Here is a 19,731-nt window from a genome sequence, read left to right as displayed (position 1 = left end):
ATAGCTGATCTACAAGCCCATAGCGTTTATATAGACAGTCTATTATTAATATAGACCATATCTGTTTAAAATGTAATTGAAGAATTGAAAGAAGTGACAGTGTGTGTGTGTGCGCCGTTAAAGCGGTCCGACTCCCAGCTAACCTCGCGTCAACTCCTTACACTACAGTCTATGCTCTATGTGGTCAACTCTCGACCCACACTATCAAAGATCTGCTAAAAACAATGCATGATGATGCACCTATTAATAATTAATCCACACATTCCCCAGTGAAACAATCATGGACGACCAAACAACTCCTGTACGGGAAGAGCACAACTTTGACGTTGTCAAACTTCAAAGATATTTGTCCCTCAAGTCTAAGGTTTCAAACAGCGATGCACTGACTGTCAGACAGTACAGGTTGGTATTGCGACTTTGCGTTTCATTCTCTGTGTGTAACAACATTTATCCATCGAGCTAATCCCTGAAAGAAATGTCAAAATGTGTTGCTCTGACAGCTTTATATGATGTCTTTGTCTTTCCACTTCCAGTGTTGGTCAGTCCAACCCCACCTTTCTGATTCAAACTCCATCTGAGTGCTATGTACTCAGGAAGAAACCTCCTGGTATGCTACTGCCAGGTGCTCACAAGGTACGCTGTTTATTTTTAAATGATCTGTGAAAGCTACGAGACCATTCTAAAGATCACCCATCGGGCCGTCGTTACATGGTTTTACAAATGCTGGGTTTTGTGTAATATCCAGTAGGGGGAGACGTTTGACGTTTCCTATCTTTGTAAAGTTGTTTACAAACATTATAGTTTAAAGTTGATGGTTGGAGCAATGTGTGCCCAGTATTTTCTCCACATAAATTATTGTTTACTGGTGTGCCCAGTCTTTCCTACAAATAAATGTGTCTTTATTGATTTCCCCCTTGCACGATGTGTAATATAGGATATGTGGCTGCCAGTATTTTGGCACTGTCTGACTGTCCTAGATGAGAAAGCTTATTTAAAAATACAAGTCTCCAGGACCTTTTTGTGTTATCCGTTTAGCCTTAATGTCTGACTGTCACTGTACCACGTCCACGAACCACATACTGCCATTATTGACTAATGAAGTATTCAATAAATCAAAAATAGAACCTGTATGAAGTGAGGGTTAGCTGAGCTTAAAGACCATTGTTTTGAAAACCTCAACATCCTTTGCATGTTGATTTCCAGATGGTTCCATTGGGGTGGAGGACACTAAGAAGTACATTTGTCATTTGTTCCATCTGCTGTTGTTGTTTTTTATATAACCAACTGTAACCCCGGGCGGGGCCGGGTGTCATGTATTTGTCTTTTTATTTGATAGTTTGTGGAGAGAGACAGGAAACGCGGAGAGAGAGTGGAGGAGTGACATAATGGATCTTCCATTGTTGTGCATAGGGGTGCACGTCGTTTGATGATGTATTATATGTTATGTTTGCCTTCTGACTGTGGCTGTGCTGCACATTGCTTCGCTTACGTTACCATACAGAAATACATAAAGATGAATAGTATATCGTCGTCATTTTCCGTGATGTTTCAGTATAATGGGTCGTATATTTATGTAATGTTATTTAGATATCATGTTGCCAGGTCATTTGTAGACCTGTGTGCATATAGTTTCATTGTCCAGATTATGGATTTTCTTATATTACACCGATGATAGGTTATTGGTTTACCAACGATCCTAGATTACTATTTCTATGCATTTGATGTATTTCCTTGTGTTTTCCTTGCTTACTGTATGTAAATTGCTCTGGATTCAGAGTGTCTGCTAAATGCCTAATTTGTAATTGTAAATTGTGTGTTTAGGTTGACAGGGAGTATCGAGTACAGAAGGCCCTGTTCTCAGCTGGTTTCCCTGTGCCCCAGCCCATCTTGCATTGCACTGATACTACAGTCATTGGAACAGAGTTCTATTTGATGGAGCATGTAAAGGTAAACATCCACATTGTAGGCAACATTCTGCTTACAGTCAAGTATTATTATTATTAATAATGATGATGATGATGATGATACTAATAAATTACTCTTCATGTGACCACCGCGCTCTGACTGTAGGTGGCGCTACCTGTTCAAAACATATCAAAATAACGGTGGTGAGTCGCACACACCAAGACTTCAGTTCATTTCATATTTGAACAGGGACAAACGTTTCGGCTAACCAGCCTTCATCAGCATAAACAATTTGAACTGAAGTCTTGGTGTGTGCGACCCACCACCGTTATTTTGATGATGCTAATAAGAAATATAGCTGCAAGCCTAGTGTCCGTGTTCCAGGCACATGCCGTTCACTGATTGAAGACCGGAGATGATGTCAGGGGTTGTCTGTCAATGCTGTACCAACCATGCATTAGCAGCCGGTTCCAGACTCCACACAAATGAATGTAAATGCCATTTCATGGGGGAGTGCTTAACCAGGCTATGGAAATCTTTGACGTCGCTTTTTTGACGTCAAGAGTGGATAGAGCAGATCATATAATTAATGCATTGGGAGATCTAAAGGTGCTTTGATGAATGACTGTGAGATTCAGTTCTTGACCGATTCCCACGACCCTACCATATTGCCGAATTTCGTGGAAAACGAACTGCCAAAACTGCGAAGAATGGCAGAATAATATTTCGAAGTCCCCTAATTAATTATAATAATTTATTTATGTGTGTGTATGTCAGCGATGTGCATGCAGTATGTAGGGTTTATGTGGTTAATAACTGATGCTCTGTGGTACAGGGGCGTATATTCCGGGACATTCGTCTCCCAGGGTTGCCTGCCGCAGAGCGGAGTGCACTGTATGTGGCTGCAGTGGAGGTACTGGCTAGACTACACTCTCTGGACCCTGCATCCTTGAACTTAGAAACGTATGGGAAAGGCCCAGGCTACTGCAAACGACAGGTGAGACAAGTGTTTTAAATTGTGAATCTGTATAACTCAAGCAATTGAAGCAATACAACACATCGACATCGTACAATTGCCAAATATGAGACTCATAACCTGCTCAACTATGTAATGTGCGACATTCATAATAGTTGTTTTGTGCTAAAAAGGTGTTAACCTGGACGAAGCAGTACCAAGCAGCAGCCCACAAAGACATCCCAGTCATGGATAAGCTCTCTGACTGGCTGATGAACCACCTGCCATCCAATGATGATGAGGTTACTCTGGTCCATGGGGATTTCAGACTGGACAATATGATTTTCCATCCAACAGAGGTAGATCATTCTGCCAAGTCTCTTCTCTAGTGCAGGGGACTTTTACAATTGTGTTGTAGATTACACTTTTTCAGTGGTTAATGTAAAACAAAGTAAATGCTATCCCATAAAGAAGACCCCTGCTTTAGTGTGTGTAAGTCAGTGTGTGTGAAACCTTAGCCTGTACTTTACAGTTTGCGTTCGCTCTTCACAGGCACGTGTGATAGCAGTGTTGGACTGGGAGCTGTCTACCACAGGCCAGCCCTTGGCAGACCTGGCCTATTGTCTCATGCCTCACTATTGGCCCGGCAGCTTCAACATCATCAGTACCATGGGCAGCCTTAAAGGAATAGAAGGTATGGCTGATTGTCAACTGCATTTAAATAACAGAATAAATGTCAAAATGCAATAAATGTCACTATAATTTCACTGCGCAGGTCTAAAATGCATGGTTGAATATCTCTGGAAGAAACCACCTAACTCCAAAATGTTAATTTTTCAGGAAATAAAAAAAAACATCCAGCCCAAGCTACTTTTCATTGGTTAAATATTTTTTTAACCAACACAAAGACGTAAATGGTGTTCAATAGCATTGATTTATGCAAAAAAAACAAAGGAAAATAAATCTACAATCTCAAAAACTGAGTTAGGTGGAATCTTCCGGACAGCAACACTATATTGTATGATCTTTGTCAGGATTAGCTCTAACCAATGTTGACAATGAACCTGTTGCAGGTATCCCCACTCCTGAGGACCTGATCTCTGTCTACTGCCGCTGTCGGGGGATCCCACCTTCTTTACCACTGCTGAATTTCTACCTGGCCCTGTCCGTCTTCAAGATGGCAGGCATCGCCCAGGTTTATCTCTCTCTTTGTATATTTTCAATTACGTTTTAGCTTATCAGTATATAGTGCTGGTTAAAGTAATATGTGAAGGAAGGTAAATAGAAGATCATAGAGAGGCAGCATCAAACTAAAATACTTCGATGCACACATACACACACCCTAATATTTCTTACATTCCAAATGTGTCATATTCTTCAGATAAAAAATGGCATTTGAGTTGCAGTCGAAACCTGTTCGATGGGCTGCTCCCTCTTTTAAATTGAGTGCTCGGATCTTCCATTTGTTTAAATCTGAAGTCTTATCTCGTCTGATCCAGGAGCACCTTTAGGTTAGGTTAGGCTTTCACGTCTCCGGTGAGCACCTATATATATATATATATATATATTATATATATATATATATATATATATATATATATATCTTTTACCCTTTATTTAACCAGGAGCGGTTCGCTGAGCACAAATGCCCTTTTTCAACACACACACACACACGCAGTCTTGAAGAGCATTCAAGCAATGACCCCCTCTCTCTCATTTTTCCATCAGGGGATTTATGCCCGCCACCTACTGGGTAATGCCAGTGCACCTAATGCTGCTGAGTTCGGCCAGTGTGTGGAGCCCTTGGCCACGGTTGCCCTGCAGCTGGCGCATAAGTAATTAATGTTTTCCCTCTCTATAGTTTCAGCATGAACAGTATGTAATTGTCTCCACTCTCCATTGTCAACTCTCTCCCCAGGCCGAAATGCATGGGGAGAGAGTATGTTTTGCACTCCGTGTGTTGTGTGTGTGTGTGTCCGTCCGTCCGTCCGTCCGTCCTTCTGTCCGTCCGTTACCAGCTAATCTCCGGCACCGTTGGGCCGATCCATGCCAAACCGCACACACACTCCCTGGATTAGCCTGGCTAATAAGCCACCAAACTCCCAGTGCTAAAATCTATTCCTTGCCACGACTCACCTTCAGATCCTCTATTACTTGGGGAGTGTGCCATCTCTGTGGGGAGAAAGCATGTTTGGAATAGTATTCTGCAACTTCCTGGGGCAAAATAATAACATAAGGAGTTTGGGGCAGGGCTTTGCTAGGAAACGGGATAGAATTATAAACATAAAATGCTGATAACTAAACAGAAAACCTTCATTCCATTTCATTTTCACTGTATTTTATAGCTACAAATCAAATGAATGGCAACAGAATGTGAAAGTGTAGCAATGTGCCGTTCGGTCTGGCTTATTAGCCAGGCTATCCCTCGATGCCAACGACGAACCTCTGCCCCAAATATTCCACAACGGCCTGTTATAGCGCCACCATGAGGCCGATTTTAGCAAAACACATTTCTGTAGATTACTGTACACATTTCATCCATACATCACACAATTCGGTATACACTCCATAGTCATGTGATCAACACGGATCTGCACCATTTCCCATCTTCCATCCTGATTGGCTAAGATTGGCTTCAGCTCACATGATTGGTCCGTTTCGAACAAAATGCCACAAATCACAAACTCATGTGCAATTTCCTTGAAATTATACACACACATTTCCACTAGGCCACGACATGCCACTCATTTTTTCCCAAATCAGCCTCACGGTGGCGCTATAACAGGGAAATTCCTGTTTTTACCTATAACTGGATCGATCTGTGTACAACTTTGTATGCACACTCCCTAGAGGCCATGGAAAAACATTTCCCTGCATCCCTCCACATGTGCCAGTTATAGCACCACCATGAGGCCAATTTCTGCAAAACACATTGTTTATATTAGTTGCACAGATTTCATCCAAATCTCACACAAATCGGTACACATGATCTCTGTAGTCATGTGATCAAGATGAGTCTGTTGGATTTCTCAGATTCTACACTGATTGGCTAAGATTGCCTTCCAAAGTTTTCAGAAGTGGCCCGTTTCGTACAAAATGCTGCAAATGTCCTGCTCATCCAGAATTCTATTCTCAGATGCTATGAGTGATCTGGCTCTGCATTTCCTCAACAAAATGAAGAAAATTGTTGCAAAAAAACATGTTTATATCACTCCTAAACCTTTTGCCAAACATCTCACACACACACACACACACACACACTCCTCCTGGTGGAGACCTGTGCCCAGAAGGGCACTTTTTCTAGTTTACCCTACGGTGTGACTATACTATACTTCATTGTCATGTCAAGTTTAGTTGTAGAGCCCATTAATCTCAAATGGTGTTACAGGGTGACATTTGACAAAGGGAACAAAATTACAACCTCTGTCCTTGGATCATCAACCAGATAAGGATCTAAGGACAGGACAGGAACAGAAAATGATGGAAACACCCTTCGGGGCAGACAGGTGTGAACTCTGGCCCTGTCGGTATTGGTACAGTATGTCATGTTGAATCCATCAAGAAGCAGTGAATGAATGCTTGCACCCAGCTGGTGCCATTCATTGCTGGAATGTATGGAACGGCAATGTTTTTCCAGATCTTTCAAAGATAGATTTATTCATCTTTTTTTTCTGGAAAAGTGTAAAAGGTTTAACAAACACGCACACAAAATGACGTACACACATTAAATATTCATCTGCTTCTCTAGAGTGATGTACTGTAGCCTGGGTAAACTTTTGCACGCCCACAAAGGTGACCCCGTGCATAGGAGAAAAACAAACGAGGGCCCCAACATAACAAAAAAGGATTCAATGGGAATACAACAACGATTCGGCTGGCACAATAAACCTAGAACTTTCTCCAGCAGCACTTTGAACCGTCACTTTCCATTCCCCTGCTAACTATTAAACCTGTGAGACGGGTGTCCTCCCATGCAGGTCACTCCCAGTCCCAGGCCCAGATGAGCACAAGCTGTTTCTCCAGACGCCCAGAGGCAGAGCTGTCCTCCAGCAGGTCAAAGACTTCATGAGACAACACGTGCTTCCTGCTCAGGAGGTCAGTACTACCCACGTAATAATCGCTGAAGGATCATCATGTCTGTTTACAGTATGTACTGTACCGTCCTGTGGGAACACGGCTAAGTTAACCTGCGGCACATTGCTACACTTTCACATTCTGTTGCCGAACTTGCCGTTCATTGTCTCCACCAGGCCGAAGGCATGTGGGGAGAGTATGTTTTGCACTCCGTCCGTCCGTTTGTGTGTCCGTCCGTCCGTCCGTGTGTCCGTGACAGGCTAATCTCGGCCACCGTTAACCCGGTCGATGCCAAATTTTGCACACACACTCCCTGGATGCCAACGATGAACCTCTGCCCCAAACTTTCCAGAACGGCCTGTTATAGCGCCACCAAGAGGCCGCTTTGTGCAAAAACTTCACCGTTAACCCGGTCGATGCCAAATTTTGCACACACACTCCCTGGATGCCAACGATGAACCTCTGCCCCAAACTTTCCAGAACGGCCTGTTATAGCGCCACCAAGAGGCCGCTTTGTGCAAAACAAGTTTTTGCACTGTACACCTACAGATTTTGTCCAAACATCACGCAAATTGGTACACAGTCTCTCTAGAGCCATTCAACCAAACGGGTCTTTCAGATTTATCACACTCCATCCTGATTGGTTAAGATTGGCTTCCAAAGTTCACAGGAGTGCTCAGTTTCAAACAAAATGCTGCAAATCATGAACACATCGCGTGATTTCAGTGAAATTGTGCACCCACATTCCCACTAGGCCGAGGACGAAATGACACATGAACAATTTCAACTCAGCCTCAAGGTGGCGCTATAACTGGCCGAAAAGTGTTTTTACCTCTAACTGCACGGATCTGTGGATAACCTGGTGGAGACCTGTGCCCGGAAGGGCACTTTTTCTAGTTTGATTTGTAGCTATGAAAATACAGTGAAAATGAAGGTTCCTTCTTCTGTTTAGTTATCAGCATTTTGTGTTTATAATTCTATCCCGTTTCCTAGCAAAGCCCTGCCCCAAACTCAATATGTTATTACTTTGCCCCCAGGAGGTTGCAGAATACTACTCCAAACATGCTCTCTCCCCACAGAGATGGCACACTCCCCAAATAATAGAGGACCTGAAGGTGAGTGGTGGCAAGGAATAGATTTTAGCACTGGGAGTTTGGTATAATGTTATTCCTTTAGTGCATTCATTGCTCCTTAAACCTGTGAACATGAATGTATTGGTAATCTGTCATTCATGCCTATCAGCTAAGCCCCCTTAAGATTCCAAGCAAATTAACTCTACTCGTTATAAAAATTTTCACGGTCAATTAAGATGGGATGATGCAATGTTTTTGTCTGTGTATGTATTCATGGATACATGGAATGCATATTGTTGCTGTCGGGCAGAATTATTGTACCTCTGCCATGTTTCAACTTAATGCCCTACTTCATCATACAAGTACAGAGTCACACAAAAGTAGCAAATATTGCAGATCGGGTGACCCGTTGTTTGCTTGTAGATCTATTTTTTTGAAAAGATTGCAATTGTTTTTAAGTGACAGTGAAAGTAGTTAAGTGTGTCTTTTGAACGAAATGAAAAGTTTTAACAGGGTGTGACACGTTATTGTTTCCTAACGGTTTTGGACATACAAGTTTTCCGCCCGACAGTGACGATGATATGTGTGTGTGTTTTTAGGCAAATGCCAGGGGGGCAGGGCTGTGGAACCTCTTTCTGCCTGCTGCCAGTGGTCTCAGTCAGCTGGACTATGCCTACATCGCAGAGGAAACTGGCCGCTGCATCTACGCCCCTGAGGTGTTTAACTGCCAGGCCCCTGGTAAAATACTAAATCAAATAATATAGAATAAAATGCACCTCATTTGACTACTTCAGGGTTACCCAATACATTTTCCTCAAGGGCCATATTTTGACTAGCGTACCAGGCTGGGGGCCGAGTCTGCACGCGCGAGGTCGAGGTCTTGCCCTTAAAATTCATTTTCAGGGCAAGACCCCATTTGAAAAGGATGCCCAGTTTGACATGCATAGGCTACTGACCCCCATTTAATGCCATTTATATCTGGGACCCTTAAAAAAAATGAACCTTTTTTTTTTCTTTTATTCTTTCATGGGCCACAAGGGGGCGCTCTGTGGGCCGCCTATTGGGGTACCCCACTACTTCATTAGTCCCAAATGTAAACGGCACGTGGTCCAGATTTGAATAGATTTTTATTAGACGTGATGAAAGAGAGACGTCTAGGATATAAACAAAACAAAGTTGTGAGACTTATTTCCATTGTGGTCCTAAAAACAGACAGTCAGACATTTAGGCTAAAATGATACCACCAAAAAGACCTGGTGACTTGTTTCCATTGTGGTGCTTGCTGGAGTGATATGTTACTGATACAACTCTCATGCAAAGTATGCAATATAGTGATCATTTACGTCTGCTGATGTGTCCTGACATTTTGGCAAACATGTGATTTCTAAGACATTCGTTAGAATAATAAGAAGAAGAAGCTCGGTAGCAGGCGTGCGGTGCGAGTGATTGTGTACTGTTTTCCTGCAGATACAGGGAACATGGAGGTGCTCCATATGTTTGGCAGTGAGGAACAGAAGAGCAAGTGGCTGGAGCCTCTCCTCCGAGGAGACATCCGCTCCTGTTTCTGCATGACAGGTACTACTTAGCCAAGACCGGTCAGTCGCCTGTTCATGACATTCAAGTATGTTTGCATTGTGTGCATTTATTGAGCTTGTAAGGGAAATTCATTTGGCATAGCAGCACAGCGGAACACAAAACAGCCAAGGCTCTTCATCGGGTCAAACTCTTAAAGTCAGTTTGAGTTTGACCCGATGAAGAGCCTTGGCTCGAAATGTAAATTAAATTGGAGCAGATGAGTGTGCGGGTTTATTTATACTTTCCAATCCATCACCTCAACCAAGTGATGTGCATATTCTATTATCTTTTAGTAGAAATAGATACAATATACTGTACCAAATAGGACAAATAGGGGCGGCAGTGGATCAGGGGTAGAGTGGCCGCTTGGGAAGCGGAAGGTTCCCAAACTTCCCAGTTTTATCCCAAGCTCCCCCAGAGTTAGTATCCAAGTGTCCTTGGGCAAGAGACTGAACTGACTGACTGACTGACTGACCTTGCAAGGTTTCCTCCGCCATCGGTGTGTGAATGGGTGATGCACAATGCATGTAAAGGAGAGTTGGATAAATGCTCTATAATAATATTAAGAATAAGATCAGCTTGTATGAGGTGATGAAACAAAACAAGTGTCTTGTTGTGTAATGTGTATGTCGTGATGATGATGATGACGACTGTGAGGCCACTTTGAACATTTCACTCCACCGCAAAACCAAGCATAACTCTGTTATGCACACAGTTGTTCAATTATACTAAAATTCACCATTCAGCATAATGCGGTTTGCTTCCCCAACATTCCTGCAATGCTTGCTGTTCAATTGACTCTCAAAAACTCCACCTACACTGTAAAATGTGTCATCTCAGAGTGTGTAATAAATGACCCTTATGGGTCCAATGACTCATATTATACACTGTATATGAGTCATTTTCTCTGTTTGGTTCCTTGATTGCATGATCCCACATTGGATAGATTCAACACAGCTGTCCTTGCCAGAGGCGATTACAGTGGGTGTGAGCCTCCCCTTAATTATACTGTATTCAACCTCAAATATTGTTTAGCGTTTTATTTAGGATGTTTTCCTCCGGATTATTACACTAAAGGAATACAGATGAACGCCTCTGTTTTTCTCTTGGGATGCATTCTTCATGCAGGTTGCAGAAAGAGCCGTTATTATACTGTACGTAGGGGAAATTTAAAGTGGTATAGAATTATGTGGAAATACTGTACTACTGATAAGGTCTGCCAATGCTGGGGCAAAAGGTTTGTCCTTTGTTTGACCTGGAATCCATAATTTAAGACATGTCCACATTTACAGATTAAGAACTTTAATTTAGAGACATATTGTAATGTTTTGGTACTCATGACTTATTTGTAAGTGTTACAAAACATTATTTTGTATTTATTTGAATTGTAGGTAATACATTTGGTTAGATCCAAATGTATGCCTTTAATCATCAGTCTTTCGGAATTGTCCTTTTTAAGTGACATTTCATTTAGTTTAACGGCTGATTAACCCTGTGCTCCACAGAGCCTGATGTTGCCTCCAGTGATGCCACCAACATGGCGTGTACCCTCCGCAGGGATAAAGACCATTACATTATCCATGGCAAGAAATGGTGGAGCAGTGGTAGGTTCATTTTAACTGTTCATTTCTGTTTCTGCGGAAATAACGTTTTCATCAGTTGCTCCATGAAGGAGACTGCAAGACTCTGTCTTTTACGTTTATACCATAAAAGACTACTTGAAAGTCCAAAAAGAGTTACTAATGGCACGAAACGGTTTGATGTAGCGTTGTGACTTGTATTTAATGCCTTTTAAAAGGTCCCCTTAACTTGAAAATGAGTAAATAATACTTCTATAAAATGGTGGTTAGAGTGTTTACAGAGTCTATACTGTATACATACCATACTGTATCCAAAGAGGAAGGGAGAGAAATGGTCTATCCTCTCACATGGTGAACAGAAGGCCAGACATTAACAAAGTTGTAGAATAAACAAACATTCTTTGATTCATTAATTTGGGGGGAATTCCCTCTGTAGAAGGTTTTAATGTTTACAAGGGCCTCTCTGAATAACTCTCTGAGTGTTGACACACGTTCAGACATAGTTTATTTTGGGCAGATAAAGAAATGACCTGTCCATTACTTATTATTACTCATTCATCAGCTTTACTGTTTAGGCTGCATTTGAATCTTGCCAAATTGGATTTAATTGTAACTTGATTAATTGGTGCGCTAAGATTGTTGTGTTTTGGCTCTTGTGGCCCTTGTCGGCCACTAACTGGATTTCCATAATACATTTAGAAAATATGAATATGAATTTTCAAGTGTTTCCATTCAGGGATTTTTGCGCAAAATCTAAAATTTGCAACAAAAGAAAAAAGGATTGATGGAAACTTTAAAGCTTATTAGCTTTTCATTCTTTTCTTTCCACTTTATCAGTGCTTTGTTGCACCTTTTTAAACCACAGCAGGCTTTCATCTTCCCTAAGGTTGCAACTGCCAAATGATGATTTCATTTACGATCCCCTAATCAATGGGTACTGAAAGTGAGAAATGCATTTTCTTCTCCACCCTGTGCCCTGCACTCAATATGTCCACCAGACAAACAAGTGTTTGTTTTGGTTTTTCATTGGTCACGCATCGCTAAAGAGCCCTTCTCTGCCAATAGCAAGGCCAGGCAAGTTAATTTGTAGAACATGTTTCAAGGTTCAAGGTTCAAGGTTATCTTTATTTGTCTCCCTTGGGAGAAATGTGTCTTGGAGACAGAGTCACAGCTGCATACAAATAACAGACATGTTCACATACGAAAAAGAAAAAACACCATGAAACACCCACATACACAAAACAGAGACATTGCACACGTTCCCTTGATAAAGTGCAAATATAGTCATTAAAGTGCATTCGGCAATCCCTGATTGAGCATTTTAGTTGACAGGGGAACAAAAGAGTGTTTAAATCTATTATATACACATTGTGGAGTTCTATACCTCCTACTGGATGGCATCAGCTTGTACTCTCTGTACAGTACATGCAAGGGGTCAGATACAATATTCCGAGCCTGTCTCACCACTGCTTGTTCAAAGATGGCCTGGGGAGTGATGGGTGGGGTGGACATGCCCATGATCTTCCCAGCCATGTTTGCTAGCCTATTTACTTACTTGTATTTCACAGTTAGATTGCCAAACCAGCTGGATATACCGTATCTTAGGATTGACTCTATACTAGCTCTGTAAAAGGTCAACATGATATTTCTACTGACTCCAAAAAGCCTAAGTCTTCTGAGAAAGTGTAGACGTTGGTGTATCTTAGAACACAGTGTTGTAACATGCGTGTGCCAGCTCAGGTCCTCATCGATCTGTACTCCCAGATATTTATATGAGGGGACCTGTTTGATGTTATGGTCATGGACACTAATTATACTGTGGTCTCCTATGGACCTGGGGTCCACTATGACCTCCTCTGTTTAGTTTACATTTATTTTTAGATGGTGTAGATCACACCACTCTATAAACTTGTCTACTCCCTCTGTATGGCTGAGGATGTTATCATCACTCTTGAGCAGACTCAGTATCACAGTGTCATCGGATAACTTGATAACACATTTATTTGGATGTGAGCTGACACAGTCGTCCGTATATAAGGTAAACAGAAAAGAGGAACTGACTGTTCCTTGAGGCACCCCTGTACTACTCAGCGTCTCCTCTGAGAACACTGAGTTAAATCTCACCCTCTGTGGTCTACTAGAGAGAAAAGAAAAATACCATTTAATTTTAAAGGGGTTCACATTTAACTGAGCTAATTTACGCAACAGAATGTCTGGATGTATAGTATTAAAGGCCGAGCTGAAGTCGATAAAAAGTAATCTGGCGTATGCCACCTTACTTTCCAGGTGTTTCAAAGTGAGATGAGCTACTGTAGATATTGCATCGCATGTACTGCTATTCTTAGAATATGCAAATTGATACTGGTCTAGCTGGGGTCCTACCTCCTTTCGGAGTTCCTCTGTCAGAATCCTCTCCAGTGTTTTTACTACATTAGATGTTATAGCCACAGGCCTATAATCGTTATTCTATAGTGGACATGCTTTCTTCTGGATTGGGACTATCACTGATTTTCTCCAGATCTCGGGCACTGTATGTGAGTCTAGTGACAGCTGGAAAAGCCTGTGCCAGGCTGGGGCTAATTCCTCAGCACACGTTTTTAACAGGAAAGCATGCATTCCGTCTGGCCCTGTTGCTTTATCGGTCTGTATGGTTTTAAACACTTTACAGACGGTGTCCTGATCTATTACCATCCTGTTATTAACAGCATCACAGTTCAGTTCATTAATCATAGCATCCCTGAGAAGTATCACATTAAAGAAATTATTGAGCTCATTCGCTCTGGCGCTCTCATCTAGAGCAAAGATGGGCTTCCTCTCTGACTTCATATTAGTCATCTCCCTGATGGAGTCCCAGAGTCTTTTTGTGTTTGAGTTGGCCAAGTCTTGTTCCGCTCGTTCCTTAAACTTATTTCTGGCTTCTCTAATTTTTATATTCAGTTCCTTCTGTGCAACCTTTAAGGCTGCAATGTCTCCTGATCTGAAGGCCACCTTTTTCCTATGTATACATTCCTTGATTTCATTCGAAAATCCAACTCGCCATTTGAACTGAGCCTTTACGTCCCGTCTTTTGTCAGTCGCTTCCATGTTTATCAAGGAAGTGTGCGTGTGCGCGTGCATGTTGAGTGAACTGAAGTCGGTTGGAAATTTTCGACCAGGGGAGGCGCCGGGGAGGCGCTAAAGCTTTTAAACTTCCTTGATAAACATGGAAGCGACTGACAAAAGACTTCAAATGGCGAGTTGGATTTTCTGGGCCGATCCTAAGTTTGAATTAGTGTAAACCTGCATCGGCCCTACACGTTTTGGATTAATGGTCTGGTAAGGATAAGAAACGATGTTTGAGGAAACTTGCGCCGTTTCTGAAACACGGTGGGAGGGGCCCAGTGTGTGACCTCATCTCGGAGCTACAGAATGAGCGTAGGGAGAGGGCACATATGGGGCTAGTGGAACGTATACGACACACACAAATATGTTGGAAAGCTCTCTTGGCAGGTAGTATGGTCGTAATGTAATGCACAGCAGTTCAAGATCGGGATTGCATGTCTTGTCTCTGACCGCAACATTACAGCACCATTTGTCTCTGATGTACACACAGAGTCCTCCCCCTGTTTTCTTTCCGGAGCTAGCTCGTCTATCAGACCGGATTAGCGTGAAACCCTCCATTTCTACCAGGCTATCTGGTATATCCTCATTGAACCAGGTTTCCGTGAAAACTAGCAGCCCCGACTCGCGGTACTCAAAGCTGACCTTAGTTTGTGTCCGTAGTTCATCCATTTTCCTCCTCAGTGCGCGGGCGTTGCACAACAGTATGGGTGGTAGCGGTAGTTTAGCCGCTCTCCTGACCCGTTGTCTGACGCCGCCTTTCCTGCCTCTTCTCCTGCCCCGCCCGGGTTGCAGCAGTAGCCTCTGCTGCAGTAGCTCCATGGGGACACAGCTTAGCAGGACGGCGATGGTGGTATTCTGTCCTCCCGTAGTTGCAACAACTCAATCCGCTGTTTCGAAGCAATTCAAAGTGCTTTACACAAAATGGAAAACATTAAGCGCATTAAGACAAAGTCTAAAAGAAACACCATAAAAAGTCATTTGAATTTGAATTAAAATGACATTTTAATAACCTAAAAACTAAAATATAAACATACAATAATGAAGTTATAGTGCAGCATAACAATTGAACTGAACGCTGTCTCCACAGTTGGAGTTTGGGGGCATAAAGTTGACCTGTCCCAGGTGATCTGTGAGGTAATTTTGAAATCAATTATTTGAGGTAGTAAATACTTGCGTGGCAGCGTTCTGAATGATCTGCAGCTGTTTATAAGGAGACTGTTTAAAGACACGTGTTACAGCAGTCCTGAACTACTGTAGCACTGAAGATAAATGTATGGAATGCACGTTTTTCAAATACTGTAGAGACACAAGTCCTTTAATCCTAAATTCTTAAGGTGATAGTAGACTGACTTTGTAAGTGTCTTAAGGTTGGAATTCAGGGGTGAGCCCCCCTGGCTTCATAGACATATAAAGGTAGACGCCTCTACCGGCTCTGGGCAGTCTGTATCTCAACGGAAGGCAACATGGAGGCAGCGGGAGGCAATGGCGATGTGTGATTGCCTTGGCAAGCTTACCCGAGACTCCTTGCAAAGCATTATAGCAGAAGCAAAATGGAAGAACGGTAGGCCAATCAGAGGCACGTGCCTTCAAGATTCCGCTTGACTTCCTCCTCCTGTTGCAGACGGCTCGCTCCAACGAACTGCAGCGACCAATGAGGCATCTATATATTTGTTTGACTTTGCTAATGGCTTTTAACATTACCGATTCATTGAAGCTGTGCGCTTTCATTGACCTTTATTCAGGGAAGACCATTGAGAGCAAGCTCTCTTTTTCAAGGACGCCCTGAGTACAACAAGATCACAAAAAAACGAAATAATTTGAGACCAATTGATCCAGTTTCAGAGTCCTGGAGTTTGCTCCATTTGTCTGGGGCATAGAATATGAAAGCAGTCTTTCCTTCTTCACTGTTCATTTGTGGAGTGATAAGTCTAATGTTTGTCTGTGAGCGTGTTTGATATCCAAATACTCGCTTGACTACTGACTTTTAATCGTTCGTCCTTTGCTCCAAAAACTATTAACAATTTTGTCAATTTTGTCTACCGTAATTAATTTAAGAAAAAATTGGCATATCCAATGGTTTGCATTTGTTCAATGCACTTACTCAGTGCTTGTATTTGAATATTGTGATTACATAACTATTATGGTTATGTGAATGTATTTGTCTGCATACTTATGGTAACATAAGCCAGTGGCAGCATGTTGAATAATTAACCTTTAGACACAAAGTAATCTCTGTACTTTAAGTAGGATTCAAACGAGTTTAATACTGTGCCAGAAAGTCCCACCAAATCTTCCAGTCAGTCTAGTATTATGTTAAGCGTATGTTTTCTGTGCTCACTTTTCATGCTCAATATGTACAGTACTTTGCTCAGCTATGGGGTGATCAGCCAATCAAATCATTGCTATGATTCACACAAACACACAAAGCTGGGCATAGGAGGGGCTAGCGCCCCTCAAAAATAAGTAAATAAAAGTAATGCATCGAATAGACACACAGCAACAGTGCATTTGAAGAAGTATGCATGACGCCATATCATAAAAATCATAAAGTTTTATTATGTTACCATACTTTCAAAGTCAAATTGATATCCTCTATGTTAAGTGACATAGTCAGTATCTATGCTTATGCCCACAGTAGTGTCAAATGCAATATAAGTTAGTGTGTATACAGTTGTGTTTCATCGTCTGTGTCTGGTTCTCAAAGTGGGGTCCGAGGAGGACCCCCCCATTACCCCCCAATTATTAAATATATGGGCCAAGCTGCTCCAGTGCCTTCTTGTTCGCATATATGGACCCTTACGGATCTGTAAGTCAGAGAGTGAAAAAATGGCCCCATGTGTCCATGTGGTTCCATTTCGGAGTTGTGTGTGCCTGTGGCCTAATCATGCATACCAAACTGGCAGTCCTTGAAATTAAATATTTTGAGAACCACTGGCCTTAAAGTGACTACTGGCTCACCCAGCACGCCATTCAAAGGAGTGTACCCTGGACTCACTGCATTGTGAGTCACTCTGTCCTAGCCCTGCTCAGTGCTCAAGTACCCATCTCTAAAGAGGGAAGTAAAACGACATGATTGTTGAGCTATGTAATCAACCCTTTGGTTTCTTTGGAAACTAAATCCAAGGATACAGTTATGTTACTATGTTGTGGTTGTACTGTACATAGTTTCCATCGGTCTAGCACTGGCATGTATCAGATTAAGTTTCTGTGGAACAGTATCGGCTTGAGAAACAAAGGGTGAAAGAAATTGCTTTTGTTATTTACGGTATTTGATTACTCCAATTGCCTGGCAGTTCCCGTCTTAGGTTGTTGTGGTTTTAATTATACTGCACACAGGCGGCATTCATACAATAAAATGAGATCAACCTCTATTGATACACAGAGGACAATCATAGCAGCAACAGCAGAGTGAAACACAGGAGAGGTACTACCCAGTCAAGTGTAAGACTGTAAGAGTCATGAACTGATAGTGTGCAGACTGTCAACAATGAATATGAGAAAGGATACATATACAGTCTATCAACCATGAATACAGTAGTTATCCTTAATAGGCATATCAAACTTCTGCTACATTATAGTTGTCAAAAGTCGATAATTACAGACATTCAGCTAAATTGTCTGTGAAATTGTTTACCAGATACTAGTGGCCTTGTGGTTAGAGTGTCCACCCTGAAACTGGGAGGTCGGGGTTCGACCCCCGGCCTGGTCATACCAAAGACTGTAAAAATGGGACCCAATGCATTCCTGCAAACTTGTGGGATCAAACTTGTTTGTGGAGCCTCATGGCTTCTGGCACAAAGGACTGGAGGACTGTCAAATGTGTTTGTGGTGTATGGGAATTGAATGGGGCTATGGGGTGTTATGCTAATTCGCTTATTTCCATCGAAAGAAGTAGTAAAGTGTGCCGCTTGGGATATTATTTACATTATGAAGAGAGGATGTATACAAAGAAATTATAATTTTGAGCGATGGAAATAAGCGAATTAGCACAACACCCCATAGCCCCATTCAATTCCCATTCAATTCAATGCAATTCATGTAGGGCTTATGGTAGGGGAAATAGCCAATAAGGAGCTTTTGCACAAAATAACACCTGGACCTCTTTGGTGGGGACGTAACAACTACAAAGAAAGGTAAGAAAGCCTTTTAGTATGGAATTCTCCTTTAATAGAGGTATGGCTAATTTATGCTCCGTCAATGGCAGGTTTACAAGCTTGACACAAAAGCTTATATAATCTGCTTTTTCCGGCACGCAGAACCATCGTACGCAGAAGTGTAAATCAAGCTGTAGAAGTAGGCTGTATGAAACCCTGAGTTACGGAAGGTTTCCATGTTGTAATGTTCTTTCCCTGGGGGCGTGGTTGTTTATTCAAAATTTTCTGTTATGTTCAAGCTGTAGTCAGTTGTAGTCAATGTGCATGCAGACATGTCCCTGCACATTATCAGTACATGTAGATATACTGTCTATTCATCGTGGTGTTGGTTCTACGTTATGTGAAGCGTGTTAAACTGACCATCTGATCTCAATTAAGGCAGAGTTAAGTGTCAAACCTTTTTGTGACTTTGAGATACATACGGCAATGCCTTTAGCAGCACGTCTAGACCAGGTTGAGTCTCCCACTGATCCTTAATGTGCATATAAAGCCTGAGCTGCTATTTTCAGTCCGCAAAACACTGGCAGGCAAGTATAAATTAAGCATAATACATAATTGGAAATGCAGAGTTTGAGTGCAGTCTATTCCAGTGTGAGTAGGACTGTTTTGTGTGTTTTGGGACACACCACCAGATCTAGCCCGTCTGGTTTGCCTTGCCCTGGGATTGAGTAACATGCCCTCGTTTATTCACCCATTTTCAGTACTCTGTGGCTTATAACGTGTTTCCTTTTGCATAGAAAGTAGAAACGCAGTCACACAAGTCTCAGAGGTATCTAAAGAGACGGTTGAGAATGGAGCCCGGCTAAACCTTTTGTTTGAATCCTTGGAGTGCATCCATCGCACAGCTAGTTGTGCCGTGCTTAATACAAATCCTCCAAACATCCGGCTTGCGAGCCACAACAGAGCACATATTGTAGGATGACTTCACAGGTGCTGTAAGGGAGATAAACAAGGACAACAAATAATGGAGGAAGCCATTATGACATTATGAGATGTCTGTGCTAGAGTGTGGTCTGTGGGGACTTAGTCCCATTAGAGCTGACCCATGTCTGTCTCTGGCGGCCAGCACTGTAAACAGCCCTGAATGAAGCACTGTTTAACTTCTGGACTGTAGCCACACACACTGCTTTAGGCCTAGATTTGGTATTCACTGGTTATTTCCTGCAAGCTAAAAGGCCGGGTACCAAGATTGTTTTATTCCCCCGGTCTGTCTGTGTGTGAGGAGCTAATCTCGCAAACCGTTAACTTGCACCGGTAAGCGTCAAACCTTTAGTGCACTCTGCCAGTAGGGCAATGAAGACCCTCCACCCCAG

At 42.2% G+C, this 19,731-nt stretch overlaps 1 protein-coding gene across 1 annotated transcript in view; it reads left to right on the top strand.

Moving 5' to 3' along the window:
* Nucleotides 1-194: 194 nt before the first annotated feature.
* The window catches only part of acad11 (acyl-CoA dehydrogenase family, member 11), a 36,352-nt gene continuing 16,815 nt past the window's right edge, over nucleotides 195-19,731 (top strand). The window contains exons 1-13 of the mRNA XM_083778697.1: nucleotides 195-402; nucleotides 534-633; nucleotides 1,822-1,947; nucleotides 2,741-2,902; nucleotides 3,055-3,219; nucleotides 3,413-3,554; nucleotides 3,934-4,055; nucleotides 4,589-4,695; nucleotides 6,838-6,955; nucleotides 7,972-8,049; nucleotides 8,607-8,745; nucleotides 9,475-9,582; nucleotides 11,088-11,186. Of these exons, the coding sequence (XP_083634823.1) occupies nucleotides 281-402; nucleotides 534-633; nucleotides 1,822-1,947; nucleotides 2,741-2,902; nucleotides 3,055-3,219; nucleotides 3,413-3,554; nucleotides 3,934-4,055; nucleotides 4,589-4,695; nucleotides 6,838-6,955; nucleotides 7,972-8,049; nucleotides 8,607-8,745; nucleotides 9,475-9,582; nucleotides 11,088-11,186 (1,588 nt within the window). The 5' untranslated portion in view covers nucleotides 195-280. The remainder of the gene's footprint in view (nucleotides 403-533; nucleotides 634-1,821; nucleotides 1,948-2,740; nucleotides 2,903-3,054; nucleotides 3,220-3,412; nucleotides 3,555-3,933; nucleotides 4,056-4,588; nucleotides 4,696-6,837; nucleotides 6,956-7,971; nucleotides 8,050-8,606; nucleotides 8,746-9,474; nucleotides 9,583-11,087; nucleotides 11,187-19,731) is intronic.

This window comes from Protomyctophum parallelum (genome assembly GCF_964188405.1).
Source record: "Protomyctophum parallelum genome assembly, chromosome: 12".
Lineage (NCBI taxonomy): Eukaryota > Metazoa > Chordata > Actinopteri > Myctophiformes > Myctophidae > Protomyctophum > Protomyctophum parallelum.
Note: the sequence above shows the minus strand (reverse complement) of the source record. Positions and strands in the feature narration are given on the sequence as shown.